We start from the raw sequence: 16,846 nt of genomic DNA on the forward strand, positions 1-16,846 counted from the left end.
GTAAAAATATAAGTAGCAAATATAAAATGTACTTTACTGAAATGATTGTATTTACTCCATTTTTTAAATTATTATTAGAGGGGTGTGGGGTGTTTTGGGGTAAAAGTATTCGAATTGGTAAAACCTTTTATCAAAATGAAATTACTAGGCTTAAATTGATACTGTAAACAATGGTACATAGATTTAGTGACGTAAACCAATCTTTAATCACTAACTTAATATGTGTTTTATTCATAAAGTTTTATTATTCTCAACTTTATTTTTTACTTTCACTTTTTGAGTCTTTTTAAATCCAAATTTCATCAGCAGTCTGGGCAGGTTGATGTTATGTATTGAAAGGAAGAACAGGAACATTTAAAAAAAAGAAACAACGAAACAACATCAAAACAACTTAAATTTCTAGTTTTCATTTTCAGATCCATTTCTGAAATTGTTAATATCTTGAAAGGATGACAACATTTTTATTTAGTAATAAATGTCATTACTAAATACCCGAATGTATACCACTTCTGTAAACATTTAAGAACACTATCTGCAAGCAACTCATGCTTTTATCGTATAGCTAACTGAATAATTTAATTCAGGGAATATCAGTGGATGGCTTGTTATAGTCAATGAGGGGAAAACAGCATGAAGATAGAGAAAAATGCTACTTTTATATCCTTATCATTTACATATTATTATATATGATAAGCATGTCAAGATTGCATACAGGCATCATGAAATAAATGATGGAGTGTGGGCAAAGCTTGGTTTCATGTGCCTAACTGTACGGAGGTTTTGGCAGTCACTCTCTCTTCACAAACCACATCAATGTGCATGCATGCCTGTGGAGATGAGTCAGTTGATCGCCACAAAGCTGCTAAATTATTTCACCATCCGTTTCAACGGCTGTTTTCTACTTGCAAGCACAATATAGCACCTAGTAAAGATTCAAAAAATGCATGGTGTAGATTCGGTAAGCTTAGTCTGTCACAACAGCTGCTGAGCTTGCAGTCCCTAAGGAAAGAGTTCCCGGCAAAAGATGACTTCTCTTAGCTGCTGAATGTCTCATATTACTGCTAATAGGTCTCCTAGTCCTAGAGTTAGGACTGTCAATTTTTTTAAGAGTCAATTGACAATTGCTAGTCAGCTAAACATCCTCTTTTTAGGAGAAAAAAATACGTAGTGCAATCCATGTAGAGCTATTGTACTATAGGCGTCCATCTCTTCATGATTTATAATGAGAATAGTGAAACTTCCAGGAGCAGTAAAAGGCATATACCTGTTGCTCACTGACCCATTTCACAGCTGAGTCTTGTATTTCAGATTTCAACAATCTGTAATGACGAGGCTACACATACAGGATATTTTCTTTGGCTGATGGTATCATATGAAGAAAATATGGGGCAAAGGTGAGCATCAGATGACTAAAGCTTCAGGAATGTAATGATGACAGACTTGCTATGTCTCTATTGAGACATGTCATAACATGTTGGACACCTTTTTATCTCTACTTGCTTCTATTTGTCCACTAGTTGTGTCTCGTGTATTGTATTTGACCAAGGAAGGTCTGCCGAGCATGCATGACTAATTTGATAAATTAAAACAATGATTCATTTTCATTTTGAAATATTATTCAGGATTCAGATTTGTTGTTTTCTATTTTCCTGCACATTTCCCTCCAAAATTAACATCTTCTTGGGGTTTGAAGGAAGTTAAGATTCCATTTCATTTTACTCACCCTAAAAAACTCGAAATGTATTCACATTACTCATCCACACCCACATAAACCCATCCCACCCACACACACACACACCCATCCCACAAACACACGTGCTTCACTGAGCATAACAGCATCTTGTCACATACACTTAAATCTGTTTGGTTTAAACTTGTGTTGCAATTTATTCCCTGACATTTCCTGCTTAAGTATCATGGGCAAACATAGATTATTTTATTGTGATTATTCAGGGCAGTTTTGAACCGGCAAGTGACAAGAAAGTACTGATTGTCCTGAATTGGAGAAGTAGTGTTTACATACAGTGAGTAATGTATGTGTCATAACAATGCCTATTATTTACCACCTTCACAATATCAATAAATTATGTGAATACATTTTGTTGAAAGCACATATTCATATTATCATATTTTGAAATAGGTCAGCGCATTTTGTTTTAGTCATCTGGGGTAAATGACTGCATTTACACCCATGGAAGAAGTATTCAGATCATTTATTAAAATACAAGTACAAATACAGCAATGTAAAAAATACACAGTACATTAAGTATTAGCAGCAAAATGTACTTTAAGTATTAAAGTAAAAGTACTCATTTCATCCCTCTGACTGATATATTATATGACATCATTAGATGCATCAGTGTTAGAGCAGAATGTTCTGTTGTAGCTATGCTGGAGATGGAGCTAGTTTACACTACTTTATATACAGTTAGCTAGTTTAGTCCGGTGGTTCCCAATCAAAGGGTTGGGCGCCTTCAAAGTGTCACCAGACAAATCTGAGGGGTCGTGAGATGATTAATTGGAGCTGAAAGAAGAAAAAACAAAGTTCTGATCCACAAATCTGTTTTCAGTTTTTGGACTTTTTCTGTCATCTTTGATTTTTGATGACATATTGGATCATTTGAACATTTATTGAAATGAAACCATGTGAGAAGTTTAGAGTGAAAAATCACTATTTGTTGGAGCTGTTAACAACTCAGACATCTGAAATGTGACCCCAACTACACACTGCTTTGTAGTTGAGGTCACAGCCTAAAGCTTGGAAACCACTGGTTTAATCTTTAACAATGTGTTGTATTTTAACAGCTTGTTGTATTATCCATTGTGTCAAATCTCCATCTGAAAAGTAACTAATGCTGTCAAATAAATGTAGTGGAGTAGAAAGTAATAAATATTTCCCTCTGAAATGTGGTGAAATAGAAGCATAAAGTAGTATCTAATGGAAATACTCAAGTAAAGAATAAGTACCTCAAAATTGCATTTGAAGTACAGTTACTTTCCAGCAGTGGGTAAAGGTGTGTTGCTATGCTGCTGTTACAGTATGTATGATGCTCTAGAAGATGAAGTTTGTGGCTCCCTGAAAGTGAAATATAACCTACCTGCTGTCCCCAACATATTGTTAAGAATTGGAGAGGAAAGTGTAAGCAAAGTAACATCCACACATGGCAGTATGAGTCTTAGCGGTATGTGTTAGTGGAGTTGTGTACTTAGATGTTTTCTGCCACGCAGGCACCGTGAATGGGAGGGACTAGCCCGAGCAGCCTCATAGACACGTAGCCACGTTAGCTGTGTAGGTAAGTGCTCTTTTATCCTCATGATTTACTTTATTATCAAAACACTATCCATTAGACAAGTTGTGCTGACATTTGTAAGTGCACTGCTGGCTGTAATTATGTGATCTGTTCTGTTCCACTGAGTATCAGCTGAACATATGTTACCATTAACTTAGCTCGTCTGGCTAGCTGGCTAACTTAGCATCAACTGGAAGCAGAAGTGGTAAATAAGTTTATACGTAGGTTGGGTGCAGATAGCCAGAACTAGCATATAAGTGTTACAAATAAAGCTCTTTTCATTTGATGCTGAGCAATGTTAGCTGTAGAAGAACATCCTGGTTCTTTTTATTGCTAACAAACTAAAGATGTATTCACTTATAAGCTGCTGTGTAGCTAACATTAGCTAACGAGTCTGTTTTTAATTACAAGCTAACGTCAACGACGGATAACGTTACGATGGATTTGCCTCATCATGGTTACCGAGCAAGTAAGTGGAAAAATGATTCAACGTGTTATCTTAAGTCATCGTCATTTTGCAAAATTTTGCAAAATATCCACTTAGTGTCTGACTTCCTATTTGCTTACTGAAGCAAAAACACACAGAGCTCACCAGACACAGCTCCTGCTCTCATCTATGTGGTTTATAGTTTATTAAATACACCTCACTAAAACTAATGCTGTCATCTCATTTGTAATCAGCAACAGCTTTGCAACAAATCCTAGCTTTTTGAAAGTTATGAAATCGGCTCTCACTGATTTACATAGGGTGAAACACCTTTCATTATAATGCAGCACAATACAACAGCACTACAAACTAACAGCCTCCAAAGTGTTGAATTAACACCTCTCTAAGTCACTTTTAAATCTGCAACTATAACAATTAATCAGCCGATTATTTTGTTTTGACCAAACAAATGTCAGAAAACACAGAAAAATGCATGCTACCAAGCCAAATGTACAATATTGCCAAAAAAACTGAACCTTATAACCTTCATGGAGGCTGGATAAATTGCAGATCTGTTGTATTACACTGTGTTAGGTTTAGGTAAGTTTACACATTAAACTGACAACTGAGTGTAACTCTCAAGAAATGTTTGAGGACACAGTCATAGTTTACTAATGGGGGTTTCCAGAATGGTCAAATGAAATGAGCAGTTTTAGCTTGGTCACTACAGGTAAACAGCTTTGTTTCTGTCTTGCTTTAGAAAAGACCTGATATGATTGGAAGGTCTTAAGGGATAGGAAAAAGCCAGAAACTGCATGACACCTCATAAAAGTAGCTCCCCCCCCCCCACACACTTTGATATAAAGTCTATGCCCCATGTCATGTCAATCTTTTCCCAGCTAAGCCACGAGCTCGTGCCGCTCCCCCAGGAGCAGAGTCTGTCCTGTTTGATGATACCAGCTCAGCACCACCAGCAATGAACAGTCAGGGATACTACACTCCTGGGTACAATGTGGGAGCACAATCAAATGACATGCAAGGAGGTATTGGGGTGAACAACCTCTTTACTGACCCAATGGCCAATGCAGCAATGATGTACGGCTCATCCATAGCCAACCAGGGAAAGGATATGGTAAACAAAGAGGTGAGGAATAGCAGGTTCCCTCTGATATGATGTACACTGTATGATTAAATGGGGAGGATGGGGTGTTAAACTAACAATCAGTAAGGTCAAGGTCTGGGTTGGGTGAATAGCACTAATTTGCTGACATGATAATGTGTCTTGTGTGATTCAATCACAAGTGGTGAGCTCTGAACTTTTTACACTGGTAGGGATGCACCGAAATGAAAATTCTTGGCCGAAACCAAAAACCGAAAATGAGGAAACCAAGGCCGAACACCGAAAGAAATTATTATGCCAATTATTAGTACAATTGCATTTATGGCTATGACTGTGTACTAACCTCACTAAAATCAAGGCATTGCAATTCAAAGAATAAATCAATTACAAAAGTATGAAAATATTTATTTAGCAATGACATTACAACAATGCACAATATAAAATTAATTTAAGTTAAAAATAACACTTAATGTTACACTTGGTGAAGGGTTGCGATCGGTATTGGTCTAATAAGCAGCAACACAGAGCTATAAGCACGCTTTACTCTCACACGCGCTGCATTTATAGTCACACATACACACACACCTTCTACTGTGCTGTGCGCTTCTCCGTCTGTAAGCGGGTTCTCCGCATCCATCGCGGCCCGCATCATTTCTCGTGCGCGCTGCTTTAATCCCACATCCAGGTAATGATCTTTATAACGCGGATCAAATACAGTCGCGATGAAGTGCAGAGGATCCAAATAGATCTCAGTGAAACGTGTGCTCACAGACTCTAAGAGTGTACTACACTTTAGTGCTGCAATGAAAGGAATAACGTCTGCTACAGATGCATCAGAGGAGCTGATCTCTTTAGTTAGCTGTTTCGGCCGTGTTGTTTCGGTGATAAAAGTATTTCGGCCGAAGATTTTCGGTGGCCGAATTTTCGGTGCATCCCTAGTTTGGAGTTTAGCTGGTGCTGCGTGATCAAGCACACAGATCTAGATATAGTCTTACTTTTGAAGTATGTAATAAGAAATAAGAACAATCTCAAATATCGTGATTTGCTTTCCAACCATGAAAAAGCAGATGATGTTGTTCTCCATCCACATGTTTTTTTCACAGCTGTATTTAATTAGTTCTTCAAAAACTGATTATTTCCTTCGTAAGTTCATTATTTAAAGTTTTCACAAATGTGTTCTTTCACTGGCAGTCACTTTCCAGCAGCAGTCTCATACTTTCTGGCCTTCAGACACTCTTCATTGCTCCTCTGCCTGATCAAGAGAATTTCTTACAGTTAAAACTTTAATGTACATGTGTCACCGTTCATAGACAGATTTTCAATGAAATAGTCAATTTTCTAATATGGTCCAATTCTTATATCAAGTGATAGTTATTGAATTTCCGTACCCAGGAGTAAGAGATGAACACTTTCAATGAAAGTATCGATTGTAAAAGGCACATAAATAAAACCAACGCTGTTCTACTGGATTGGCAACTTTAATTCGCAGGTGGTTCAAAGTATATTTTGGGTGTTGAGCCAAAATGCACAATCCTGAGGGCAGGCTCAGCCCACTTTTAAGATGACTATGACTCAGCAGCATTCATTCATTTTTGGCAAGATTCACCCCCATCTGTTAAGTTAATATTTGCACTTCTTTTGTGTTACAGATCGGCAGATTTATGTCTGTGAACAAGCTGAAATACTTCTTTGCTGTCGATAGCAAATATGTGATGAAGAAACTTATGATCCTCATGTTCCCTTACACACATCAGGTAATCAGAGCCTTTCATCCCATCAGACTTTGTCCTACTTTGTCCTACATCAACGTACAGCACGACACAAAATATTTAATAGTTAAAGACAGGCATGATCATTTTCTCTGGTATCATGTTTTCAACCACTTATCACAGTTAGACCATGTAAAAAAGATTATGAGCCACTTAATCACTGTTAGAGGGAGAGCCAGGGTTTTATTTATGAATACTTTGATTGCCAGTGTGGATATAAAAGCACACTGAGCTCAGTTAATTCCCACATATAACTAAATTAGATTGTAAATTAAGTCGTCACTCCAAACATTCTGTGCTCTGATACTGTACGAACTACACAGAGTCCAAGTGTGTTTACAACACTAGGGTCACTTATTGATAAAGATTTGTAATGTTAGTATAACTTGCATTAAGTACCTCATGACTTGGGTTTACTTAAAGTTTGGTGATATTCTAGTTTTTTTAGCATCCACAAATTCCAAACAATAAAAAAAAAATATTAACATGTGTTGTCTGTTTAGCCTGAGGTTGATACAGCTTATTCCTCTGGGCCAATAGGCCTCTAATTTTGTCCAAAAAATTATAAAAGACACATCAGTGAACCAGGCTGTTACACTGGGTGACACATTCCTTCATTAACATGAACTGTGCTATGTGGGTTATTTTGAGTTTATCTCACAGATACTGTCCTGCTGCTGCGAAGCACTGAAAATAGTCCAACAATTACATGATTTGAAACAACAGTAACGTTTGACTCAGAAATGATTCATTCTGTTTAAAACTGAAACTATTCACAACTATACATTTGTAGGAATGAATGGCTTTAAGGCTGAGTGCCACACACAGGTTAGGAAAGTTGAAAAGAGTAAAGAGACTGACTGAAAGAGTGTCAGCTTTTTTCTCTTCATGGGATTTGTTGACAGCAAGAAAATAATATGGCCAAACTTATTGTTTAATGGGGGCAACAAAAAAGTTAAACTGAAGACACATCACATGTCGTTCTGCCACAACATATTTAGTTTCAAGTGTAAGAGCTTACTCTGTATTAATTAATAAATTAATAATCATTCCCTCTTATATCGCAAATTATATTGCAATTACATTATAAGTTAAAATAATCACATTTAAGACATTTTTCTGAATCCTTCAGGCCTATAACACTGTTGTGTACAGTTACATAAAGTTGTTATATGTCCTGTGTTTCTGTACTCTTTGTAGGACTGGGAAGTTCGTTACCATCGGGACACTCCACTGACTCCAAGACAGGATGTGAATGCACCTGATCTTTACATACCAAGTAAATAGAACATTAAACTTCAGATGTCTATAAACACAAAAGTTAGGGATGTCTGTACAATTAATTAACTTTTATTTTTTTTATTTTATTTTTTTTTAGCGATGGCTTTCATTACCTACATTTTACTCGCTGGAATGGCTCTCGGTATTCAAAAAAGGTGATACATTCTTCCTCATCTAATTTTATTATATGACTTGCACTAAATGTGTAGTGAGTAGATAAAATGTGTAATAAGTTAAATGAGGACTTTGTTTGTCTTTGTGTGAAGGTTCAGTCCAGAGGTGCTGGGACTGTGTGCCAGTACTGCCCTCGTGTGGATCATCATCGAGGTTTTGGTGATGTTGTTGAGTTTGTACCTGCTGACGGTACACAGTGACCTCACAACCTTCGATCTCATCGCCTATAGTGGATACAAATATGTTGGGTAAATATAGTGTTGCAAATGATCTTGGGGGTTACATTTAGGTCAGAGCTCTAACTCACAGGGTACTCAAACTAAACAAAATAACTGCCAAGTAAAAGATGTAAGCAAACTGTTCAGCTCAGAGGTTTACAGATACTTTTTTTTTTTAAATAGTGAAATGTATGTTAACCACATTATTAACTGCTGCTGTGGTAGTTCTAGATATTATAAATACACTTGTATATGTCTTTCATCTAGGATGATCTTCACAGTGCTGTGCGGTTTACTGTTTGGCAGTGATGGTTATTATGTGGCACTCGCCTGGTCCTCGTGTGCACTAATGTTCTTCATTGTGAGTATTTGGAGTCATCACTGACTTCATCCACTACAGTTATAAATCAGAAGTTTTTTTAAAAACACAAAGCCAAATCACTTGACTGACTAATATCTGTTCAGTACAGCAGGAATGACAACATGTGATTATTACTCCACTATAAACTGAATCAGTTTTATTTCTTTTTTAAACAGATTATCTTTGAATAATCTCAGTGGGATGTATTTCTGAGGTTTTCTGCATCTGAATATTCAACATCCCATCTGGCAAAACTATTATACACTTTTTTATAATTTAATACCACACAAGCATAGCTATAAGCTATGTTTTTTTAATGTGGCAGAATCATTTTTTACCAGGGTATTTTAAAAAGAGAATGAAAAAACAAATGCACAGAGAAGAAGAAAGCTTGTTCACACACTAAACAAATAACCAGGAGGAAAAACAAAACCTAAATGCTAACTGGTAATGTCTTTTGTAGTATTGTACAGATGGAGCTTGACATATTTAATATACTTCTATTTATTGCACCATTGAAGTTGAATTGCAGAGTAACAAATGTTTCAATCTCTGCAGGTTCGTTCTCTGAAGATGAAGATCATCCCTTCACTCTCATCAGACTCCATGACAACTGGATCAAGTGCCAAACCCCAGTTCCGCCTTTATATCACCGTGGTCACAGCCATCTTTCAGCCAATCATTATATACTGGTTAACCTCTCACTTGGTCAGGTGACTGTGAGGTATTCAACAAGATAAAGTCCAAGTGTGTTGAACCCAAAAAATGTGGTTGTTGAGGTTCAATGTTTGTACACCTGCCTTTAAATGCTCTTTTGTCAGTTAATTCCAAACATAAGTTGACAGTGTTGGGCTGCTGTGTCTGTTAGACGGACATGTTCATAATGAAATGGTGTCGTTGATTTAACCAAAAAAGTATGAGACAGAAGATGTCACATCAGAAGAGTTTTGTTCTCCACCATGATTGTACAGTGATACTGACAAATGCTTATTTTTGGCCACCTAACTTTGAAGACGAGGGCTTTTATTGTAAGATTTGTTTAATCATAATTCAGATTCAGTTCAAGTTTCCTTTTTATATAATGTCCCTGGACATACTTCATAGTATTCACACACAAACGCAATACACACACACACACACACACACACACAGAAGTGCACATTTCATACATTATCCAAATACCGTTTTTCTGGTATGTTAATGTTGCTGCATTCTTCCCCTTTTTGTGTGTGAATCCTTGATATTATTTATCTAAATTTCACAAAGCATGACAATGTTTGGAACTTTTGTAGAAAATAAATATATTTAGCTTTGTGTATTCAACTCTGTCTGTGTGTTACATTTCGTTTATTGTTTGATCTGAAACATTGACTTTAGTCACTTAATAACTCATTTGTAAAGATCAGTATTTTGCCTGTAGTCTACAACAGAGGTAGACACAATTATTTTATTTAGAAGCACTGTACCTAAGTTTAATATTGGCATTTAGAGAGGTTCAGTGTTTATTTTGTTATGTTTTAGAGGGAAATTGTGTCATCTATATACACAGCAAGGATTACCTGTTGGTATGTAGCATTATTAAGACATTCTACTTATTACTGTGCAGTATGATGTGTTTACAGGCCATCAGCTGAAGAGATATGATGCCTTGTTGGAGCCAAAGGTAGCTACAGTATTTTGTACTACCTGACTTCACCGTCACTACGTGTTTATTCTAATAAAACTGTTAAATGTAGTAAGAGATATAGGATCTTGAATCCCGTCTCTTCACGGACAGTGTTAGTTATTCGGTGTGAGGACCATAGACTGTATATAAGAAGGTGAGGACGTAATTGTTACGGGAGCGCGCCCGTGCACCCGCACTCTGCAAAGCGTCCTTTTCGTTTCCATGGAAACCGCGGACGGCAACAGAGCACGGAGGGAGAGGTGTCCGACCCCGGTCCTGCCTTTTGAGATCATAATTTCACCTTAAACTTTTGAACGACCTTTCCTTTGGACCTCTGAGGAGTCCCAAGTCCCGCCAGCTTCACCTGTGAGACTCAGTAAGTAATAGTTTAATTCTCTTCGTCATGTAGCCGATGTTAATATCATCGAGTGGATCACCTGTTAGAGGAAAAAGGCGGCTTTCTTGACTGGATGAAACTTTATATAGCTCCGCCATTTGCCCAGTGAAATGCTTTGTAGAGCCATGTGGTATCACGTCCAAACTTTTAGAGCGCCATACATTTATTTTTACATGTGATAAAAATCGATTAGCTGTCTTAGTTTTGGTTTATGTCAGAACACCCTCTGTATAAATGAGCAACCTTGACTTTCTATACCGGACCTGCACCTGTCCACCACCTCTGGCCACCTTAAAACTGAAGGTGTTAGAGGGGTGAGAGGGCACACTACATAGTGGACTTTGAACGGTATAGTGGATGTTCATCAGAGGGGGAAAGGATAGCTAACATTTAACTGCATCAAGCTGTTCAGTGGTTTCTTTTGCAGTATCTTTTGAGTGTAAAACGTTGGTGTTGAATAGGCTAAATATGGGGTAGCTATCCTGCATGTTTGGATTCTCTTTATGTTCTGAAAGTAAGTTAAAGTTAGAAATCTAAAGAAACTAAAATAATGCAAATATTTTTAGTGAAATTAATGATTTTTGAATTATGATGAAAAAATATTTTATGAGCCATTATCCTAACAACATATTTAACACACATAAACTACAGTAAGAAATAACCATCATAGCAAAATGTTAACTTACTTCTTCTCAAAATATTAGGCCCTATTAGTTATGTAATTAATGTTATCTGAAAAATAAAAACAGATTATTATTATTTTAGGAAAGTTAGTTGATTTTCATATATTTTATATTGACATGTATCACAAATACATTTCCACATAGCGGGCCTCTACCCTGATAGTGTGCAATACTTTAAAAATAAGACCAGGAGCAACCATGAACCATGAATAAATAGTTCAATCTATTAAAACTGCATAGGGGGAACTAGGTGTTTTTGACCAATACATTGAAATTAAAACAGGATGAATGACATGAAGTCAGTAGGAACAAACATACTGATTGACAAAGTCATGAAAAACATGAATGATAGAATAAAGCTCCTGAGAAAAATGACACAAAATAAACCTCTGGGGTCTGTAGGATTAAGGACAACAGGAAAATGGCACACACATCTCAAGCCAGTACAATAAACAGGGGAGAACACAGCACCACAATATTCATGGACACCAACATTACCACAATCCTCAGTACAACCACAGACCTCATCCAGCCTGGTCAATCCTTCCTCACAGCACTAACACTGATTCATGTTTGTCTAATTTTTCTGCAGAGGTACAGCTGAATGACAGAAGCGTCCTGCTGGGAGAGAGATGGAGAACAGCTCTCATACACTGCCACCCTCGTCTCCATGTCCCACCACTTTCGGAGGGTCTCTGCCGTTCTCTTCCTCGCCACTGCAGACCTGCTCAAATGGCCGTCTCTCACTCCCACTTTCGCCTATTTCATTCCCTCCGTCCCCTGCCTCACTTTCTCCAGCAACAGCAGAGTCTTTTCAGTCTTCCTTCCCTCTTTCACACTGCTTGGCATCACAGTGCCTCGAAGGACAAAATGTGCACTGCCTCACCCCGCCGAAAATATCTGACCAGGATGACCTGACCTGCCTCAGCTGGCTGCATCAGAGGGGCAACCTGCTTCCACTACAGCCCCTTCCCAAAATGGCTCCACTGCCTCAGCTAGAGTCCTCCATGTCTTCTCAGCCTTTTCCTGCCGGCTCCTCCAAGCCACCGTACTCCTTCAGCAGTCTGATCTTCATGGCAATAGAAGATTCACCGGACAAGAGGCTTCCAGTGAAGGATATCTATGAATGGATTGTGAATAATTTCCCCTACTACGGGACAGCGTCTGGAGGCTGGAGGAACTCTGTCCGACACAATCTGTCCCTGAGCAAGAGCTTCCGTCGTATTCAGAGGGACAAGAGCCAGGTGGGTTTTTCACATCGAGGGCAACAGCATCACGTAGGAAGTCAAGAAATGGTGTTTAATGATTGGACTGAGGGTTTAAGAAGCCATATTTGAAAGCAGCCATCCTACTGAAATGTCCTTGAGTAACACACTAAATCCAGCTGTTAAGACAACAGTTTTGATTGTAATGTACAGCAAATTATACAGTCTAATGTATCACTGTTGTTTAATATCTTTGATCTATTGTATGTTTATTTGTTTCAGTCAGTGGGGAAGGGATCGCTGTGGTGTGTGTGTCCTGAGTATCGGCCAGCACTCCTCGAGGTGCTGAGAAAGACCCACAGTTATCACAGCACCAACAGCAACCTGATAAACAAGCCTGAACTGTGAGTATAATCGCAAAGGTCACGTGTTTGCATTAAGGACACACCAAACAGTTATTTTAATTACTTTTTTATTAATATTTCAGGACATAAAAGGTCAAAAACAATAATTTTAAATAATAAATAATAATTGCAGCCTAAATGGATTTCCTGAAATGTAATATTTATTGTTTGCACATTCATATTGAAACAATATTAAATTAAGAAAGGCAAACAGCCTCTTACATCTGTGAAGCTGGAAGTTGAAACCAGAAAATGTGTTGTATTGTTACTTAATAAATGACCAAAGTAACTGATAATCAAAGGTGGAGAAGATGCTTTTTTTTTGTTTTCACTCACTCTTTATCAGATATTGGACTACAAGTAAACTCTAAATCGTAGTGGAAATACATATAATTGGTTACAAATTTGACCATTGGTGAGTTAATTTACCAGGGAAAAATGCATTGGCTCAATATTTTAATATAATTTTAAATTAATTATATTTTTGGACTATTAGTTGAACAAAAATAAGCCATTTGAAGACTCTTGGAAATTGCAATGGGCACTTTTCAAATTTTTTTGACAGTTTTCATACAATATGTTTTGTTATAATAGACAAATTAATCCATAAGGAATATAATCATTAGTTAAAGTCTGACTTGAATGGATTTGATCTATTGGATTTTTATGTTAGTGCATAATATTTTTGTGGACTGCTTTCTAATGAGAGCAGTAACATATGATGATGATGCTCCACTTGTCTGTTGTGTGTGAAGTGTTTCTGAATAATTTTACATTTTTAATGACACTCTTTTACTGAGGTGTATTTAAAGCAAAACACATACTCACATCTGACCAACAACACATATTTAAGTAGCTGTCTAACTATCTTGCCTTGTTTTGTCCAGGTTGGAAGGATCTGACTATGGGGTGCCTGCAGTGTGTGAATCTATGGAAATCTCAGGTTAGTGATGAGGAAACTCACTCAGGCTTATGTCCTTTAATTAGCACAGGAACCCGCATGTTTGACCCTTTACGAATTTTGTTTAACCTACATTGTTTCATCAATGGAAAGTAACAGCTTTCCATGACACTTTTATTACCTGCAGCTTTTCTCCGTCTCTGCAGCTTTCTCAGCATGCAACATTGTTCCTGTGTTTGTGTTCTGTTGTCATGGCAACAACCTTCTATTACCTTGGCAACCCTGAAATAGTCTAGCTAGTCTCCTTTATGCCCGCTTGTTATTTCTAAACCTATGCACCATATATACCCACGTGCCCACTGAAGAATCTGACAAGTGTTTGCTCATCCAGCCTATACTAAAATAAGTTACAAGTTATCTTTTCTTTATGTAAAATACACACACAATCTTTTATTTATTGTTTCTTCTCTTGCAGATCCTCTTTCACACACCCTCCTCCTGTCCACGCCCTCACCCCAAACCCTAATCACTGATAATCCATCTTTTGCCGAAAACCCACCTTGCCCTTTGACCCCAGATCAGGAGGAGCTCATTACCATGGAGGCGGTCGATTACCAGCAGGATGAGGTCAGTGAAGAGATGGAGAAAGACCCCTTGTCAGACAGCGGGTACATTGAGTTACACTACTTCCAGTCTCACCAGTACCAGTACCTAGTGCTGCCAGGTGACACCGAGTTGGACCTGGAGACTGTGGAGATCCTTCAGCTGGACGCCGAGGCCCAAGAGGCTGCTGGATCACTGCTGGACCTGGCAGGAGGTGGATATTAATACTATATCACATCTAACAGTCACAAGTGATGCAGTGCTTCAAATACTCCAACAGACCAACATAAATGGGGATTTATGTTAAAAGGTCTTATGTGATGATGAATAATTGTTAAATCAGCTTCTTCTCCCTGAGACATTGACACTGCCTTAAAGCTTACATATTAGGGCTGGGCGATTATGGCAAAAATCAAAATCACGATTAATTGAACTTTTAACGTCGATTACGATTAATGAACGATTATCTCCACCCTTGATGAACAATTATGTATTTTCACAGTTACTTTTGTTTTGTATTTTACACTGCCATCACACGATATTTTGTGATATTTTCGCACATGAGTATTTTTAGGGAGTGAAAATAATGTTGTTTTAAGGTGTGACGCTGTGGTTAATGTCTAGTTTACTTGATTAGAACTATGAAAAGATCATGGTTTGGGTTAAAATGATCACTGGAGAGAAGTTTTCAAATTCCTTAAAGATATGCAACCTTTACTGTCATGGCAACAGTGAACACCTAGATTAATTGACATGAGCAAGATTAAGTCGATTAGAGTTTCTAAATTTCGGTTTCGATTATTTTTCGTTTAATTGCCCAGCCCTATTACATATCGTTATGTAGTTAGTTAAAAATATAGATCAACTTTTCTGGTGGACTAACAAGACCATGAATCACATTACGTCACTTGATTCAGGAACTCTCAAATTTTTCTCTCCTTTCCAATACAATTTTCCAAATTGTAAATTATACATAGATTCACATTTGTAATATTAAACTGAGAACTATGGATAAAATGAGAACTCTGAGATATTGAAACTGAGGAGAAAGTATTAATAGAAAAGTTGTTGTTGTTGTTTTTTTTTATCAGACTCTGGTCATTCTCAGGGGTGGAAGGACTTCCAACTCAAGTAGAAGCACTGTTTCCTAAGATATTTCTCAATTTAAAATAAGATTTATACTGTGTTAAAAGCTGTTCAGAAGAAGCACAAAAGTCGCTCTTTTGAGGAATACACGAAGTCACATCCACACTGTTACCGTTTCAATATGAATATGCCTCAGGCCTCTGATTCTTGAAAGTGGGGACCATCTTTTCTTTATAAGAAAGTTTTCTTAGACACTTAAAAACTCTTTAGGGCTGCAACTAATGAGTGTTTTCATTTTTTATTAATCTGTCAACTATTTTCTAAATTAATCAATTTGTCATTTGGTCTATAAAATGTCGGAAAATGGTAAAAAAAAGATTTATTTTTCCTAAACCCCAAAGTGACATCTTTAAACGTCTTGTTTTGTCCCAACAGACCACTACCCAAAGATATTCAGTGCACTATCATAGAGGACTAAAGAAACTAGAAAATATTCACATTTTGCAGCAGAATTTGGACATTTTTTTCTTCAAAGATGTCTCAAAACAATGAATTGATGATCAAAATGGTTTACATTTAATTTTCTGTCGATCGACTAATCAATTAATCAAATATTCGTTGCAGCTCTATTGCTCATTATGTCTTAACACTAACTATTCTGAAATTGCTCTTTCCAAACAGTAGCTGAGTAAATAATACTTCATTAAAAGACGACTTAAGTTATAATCTAAAATTCTATGTGAAAGCACTGCTCAGTTACAATAAGTACATCCAGTTTTCATTCTAGTTAGTTTCTATACACCCGTTGATCAATCTGTTGATCATGTTTGTTAGAGTTGATTTTAGCTTCAAAATGTGATGTTACTGAATTCCTTGATATGTTTAAAGTTTTCTGTAGATTTGGATAAATCTAAATATAATCTTGTAAACTGAGATGTCAGGAACAGTTTGATTTAAAATTTCAGTTAAAAATATAAGAGGAACTCACTGCCATTTCAACCACTTTACATTTCAGGGTATACTGAATTTGTGTTTCTGTAAATTGTATGTATTTTCAAAAGCTTTCGATTTTGTAATCTAACAAATAAAAATCTGTCATGCTGTTCTTGTGAACTATGACTGTATCTCTCTCGCTTTTTGGATGTTTTTATTACAGCCCGACCGATACATCAGTCATCTGATATTATCAGGCGATATCAGCCTATCACAGATATATTGGTATCAGGGAATATGTTGTCCTATATGTGCCGATATTTATTCT

General features: G+C 37.0%; 2 protein-coding genes across 3 annotated transcripts; both read left to right on the forward strand.

Annotated features, from left to right (window-relative positions):
• The first annotated feature begins 3,228 nt into the window (after nt 1-3,228).
• Nucleotides 3,229-9,963, forward strand: yif1a (Yip1 interacting factor homolog A (S. cerevisiae)). 2 transcript variants are annotated; one of them, XM_062425936.1, is made up of 9 exons: nt 3,229-3,293; nt 3,702-3,759; nt 4,617-4,861; nt 6,487-6,591; nt 7,807-7,885; nt 7,985-8,042; nt 8,154-8,309; nt 8,547-8,640; nt 9,199-9,963. In XM_062425936.1, exons 2-9 carry the CDS (start codon nt 3,729-3,731, stop codon nt 9,355-9,357), a joined length of 927 nt encoding a protein of 308 aa, XP_062281920.1. In that variant the 5' UTR covers nt 3,229-3,293; nt 3,702-3,728; the 3' UTR covers nt 9,358-9,963. The 2 variants fall into 2 exon arrangements, with proteins under 2 accessions (XP_062281920.1, XP_062281921.1); XM_062425937.1 differs by having other exon boundaries at nt 3,250-3,289.
• A 2,055-nt stretch (nt 9,964-12,018) lies between these two features.
• Nucleotides 12,019-14,724, forward strand: si:ch211-145o7.3 (forkhead box protein N2). Its single transcript, XM_062426118.1, has 4 exons — nt 12,019-12,635; nt 12,867-12,995; nt 13,883-13,938; nt 14,372-14,724. Exons 1-4 carry the CDS (start codon nt 12,019-12,021, stop codon nt 14,722-14,724), a joined length of 1,155 nt encoding a protein of 384 aa, XP_062282102.1.
• Nucleotides 14,725-16,846: the final 2,122 nt, after the last annotated feature.

The sequence above is a fragment of the Scomber scombrus genome, chromosome 9 (genome assembly GCF_963691925.1).
Source record: "Scomber scombrus chromosome 9, fScoSco1.1, whole genome shotgun sequence".
Taxonomy (NCBI): Eukaryota; Metazoa; Chordata; class Actinopteri; order Scombriformes; family Scombridae; genus Scomber; species Scomber scombrus.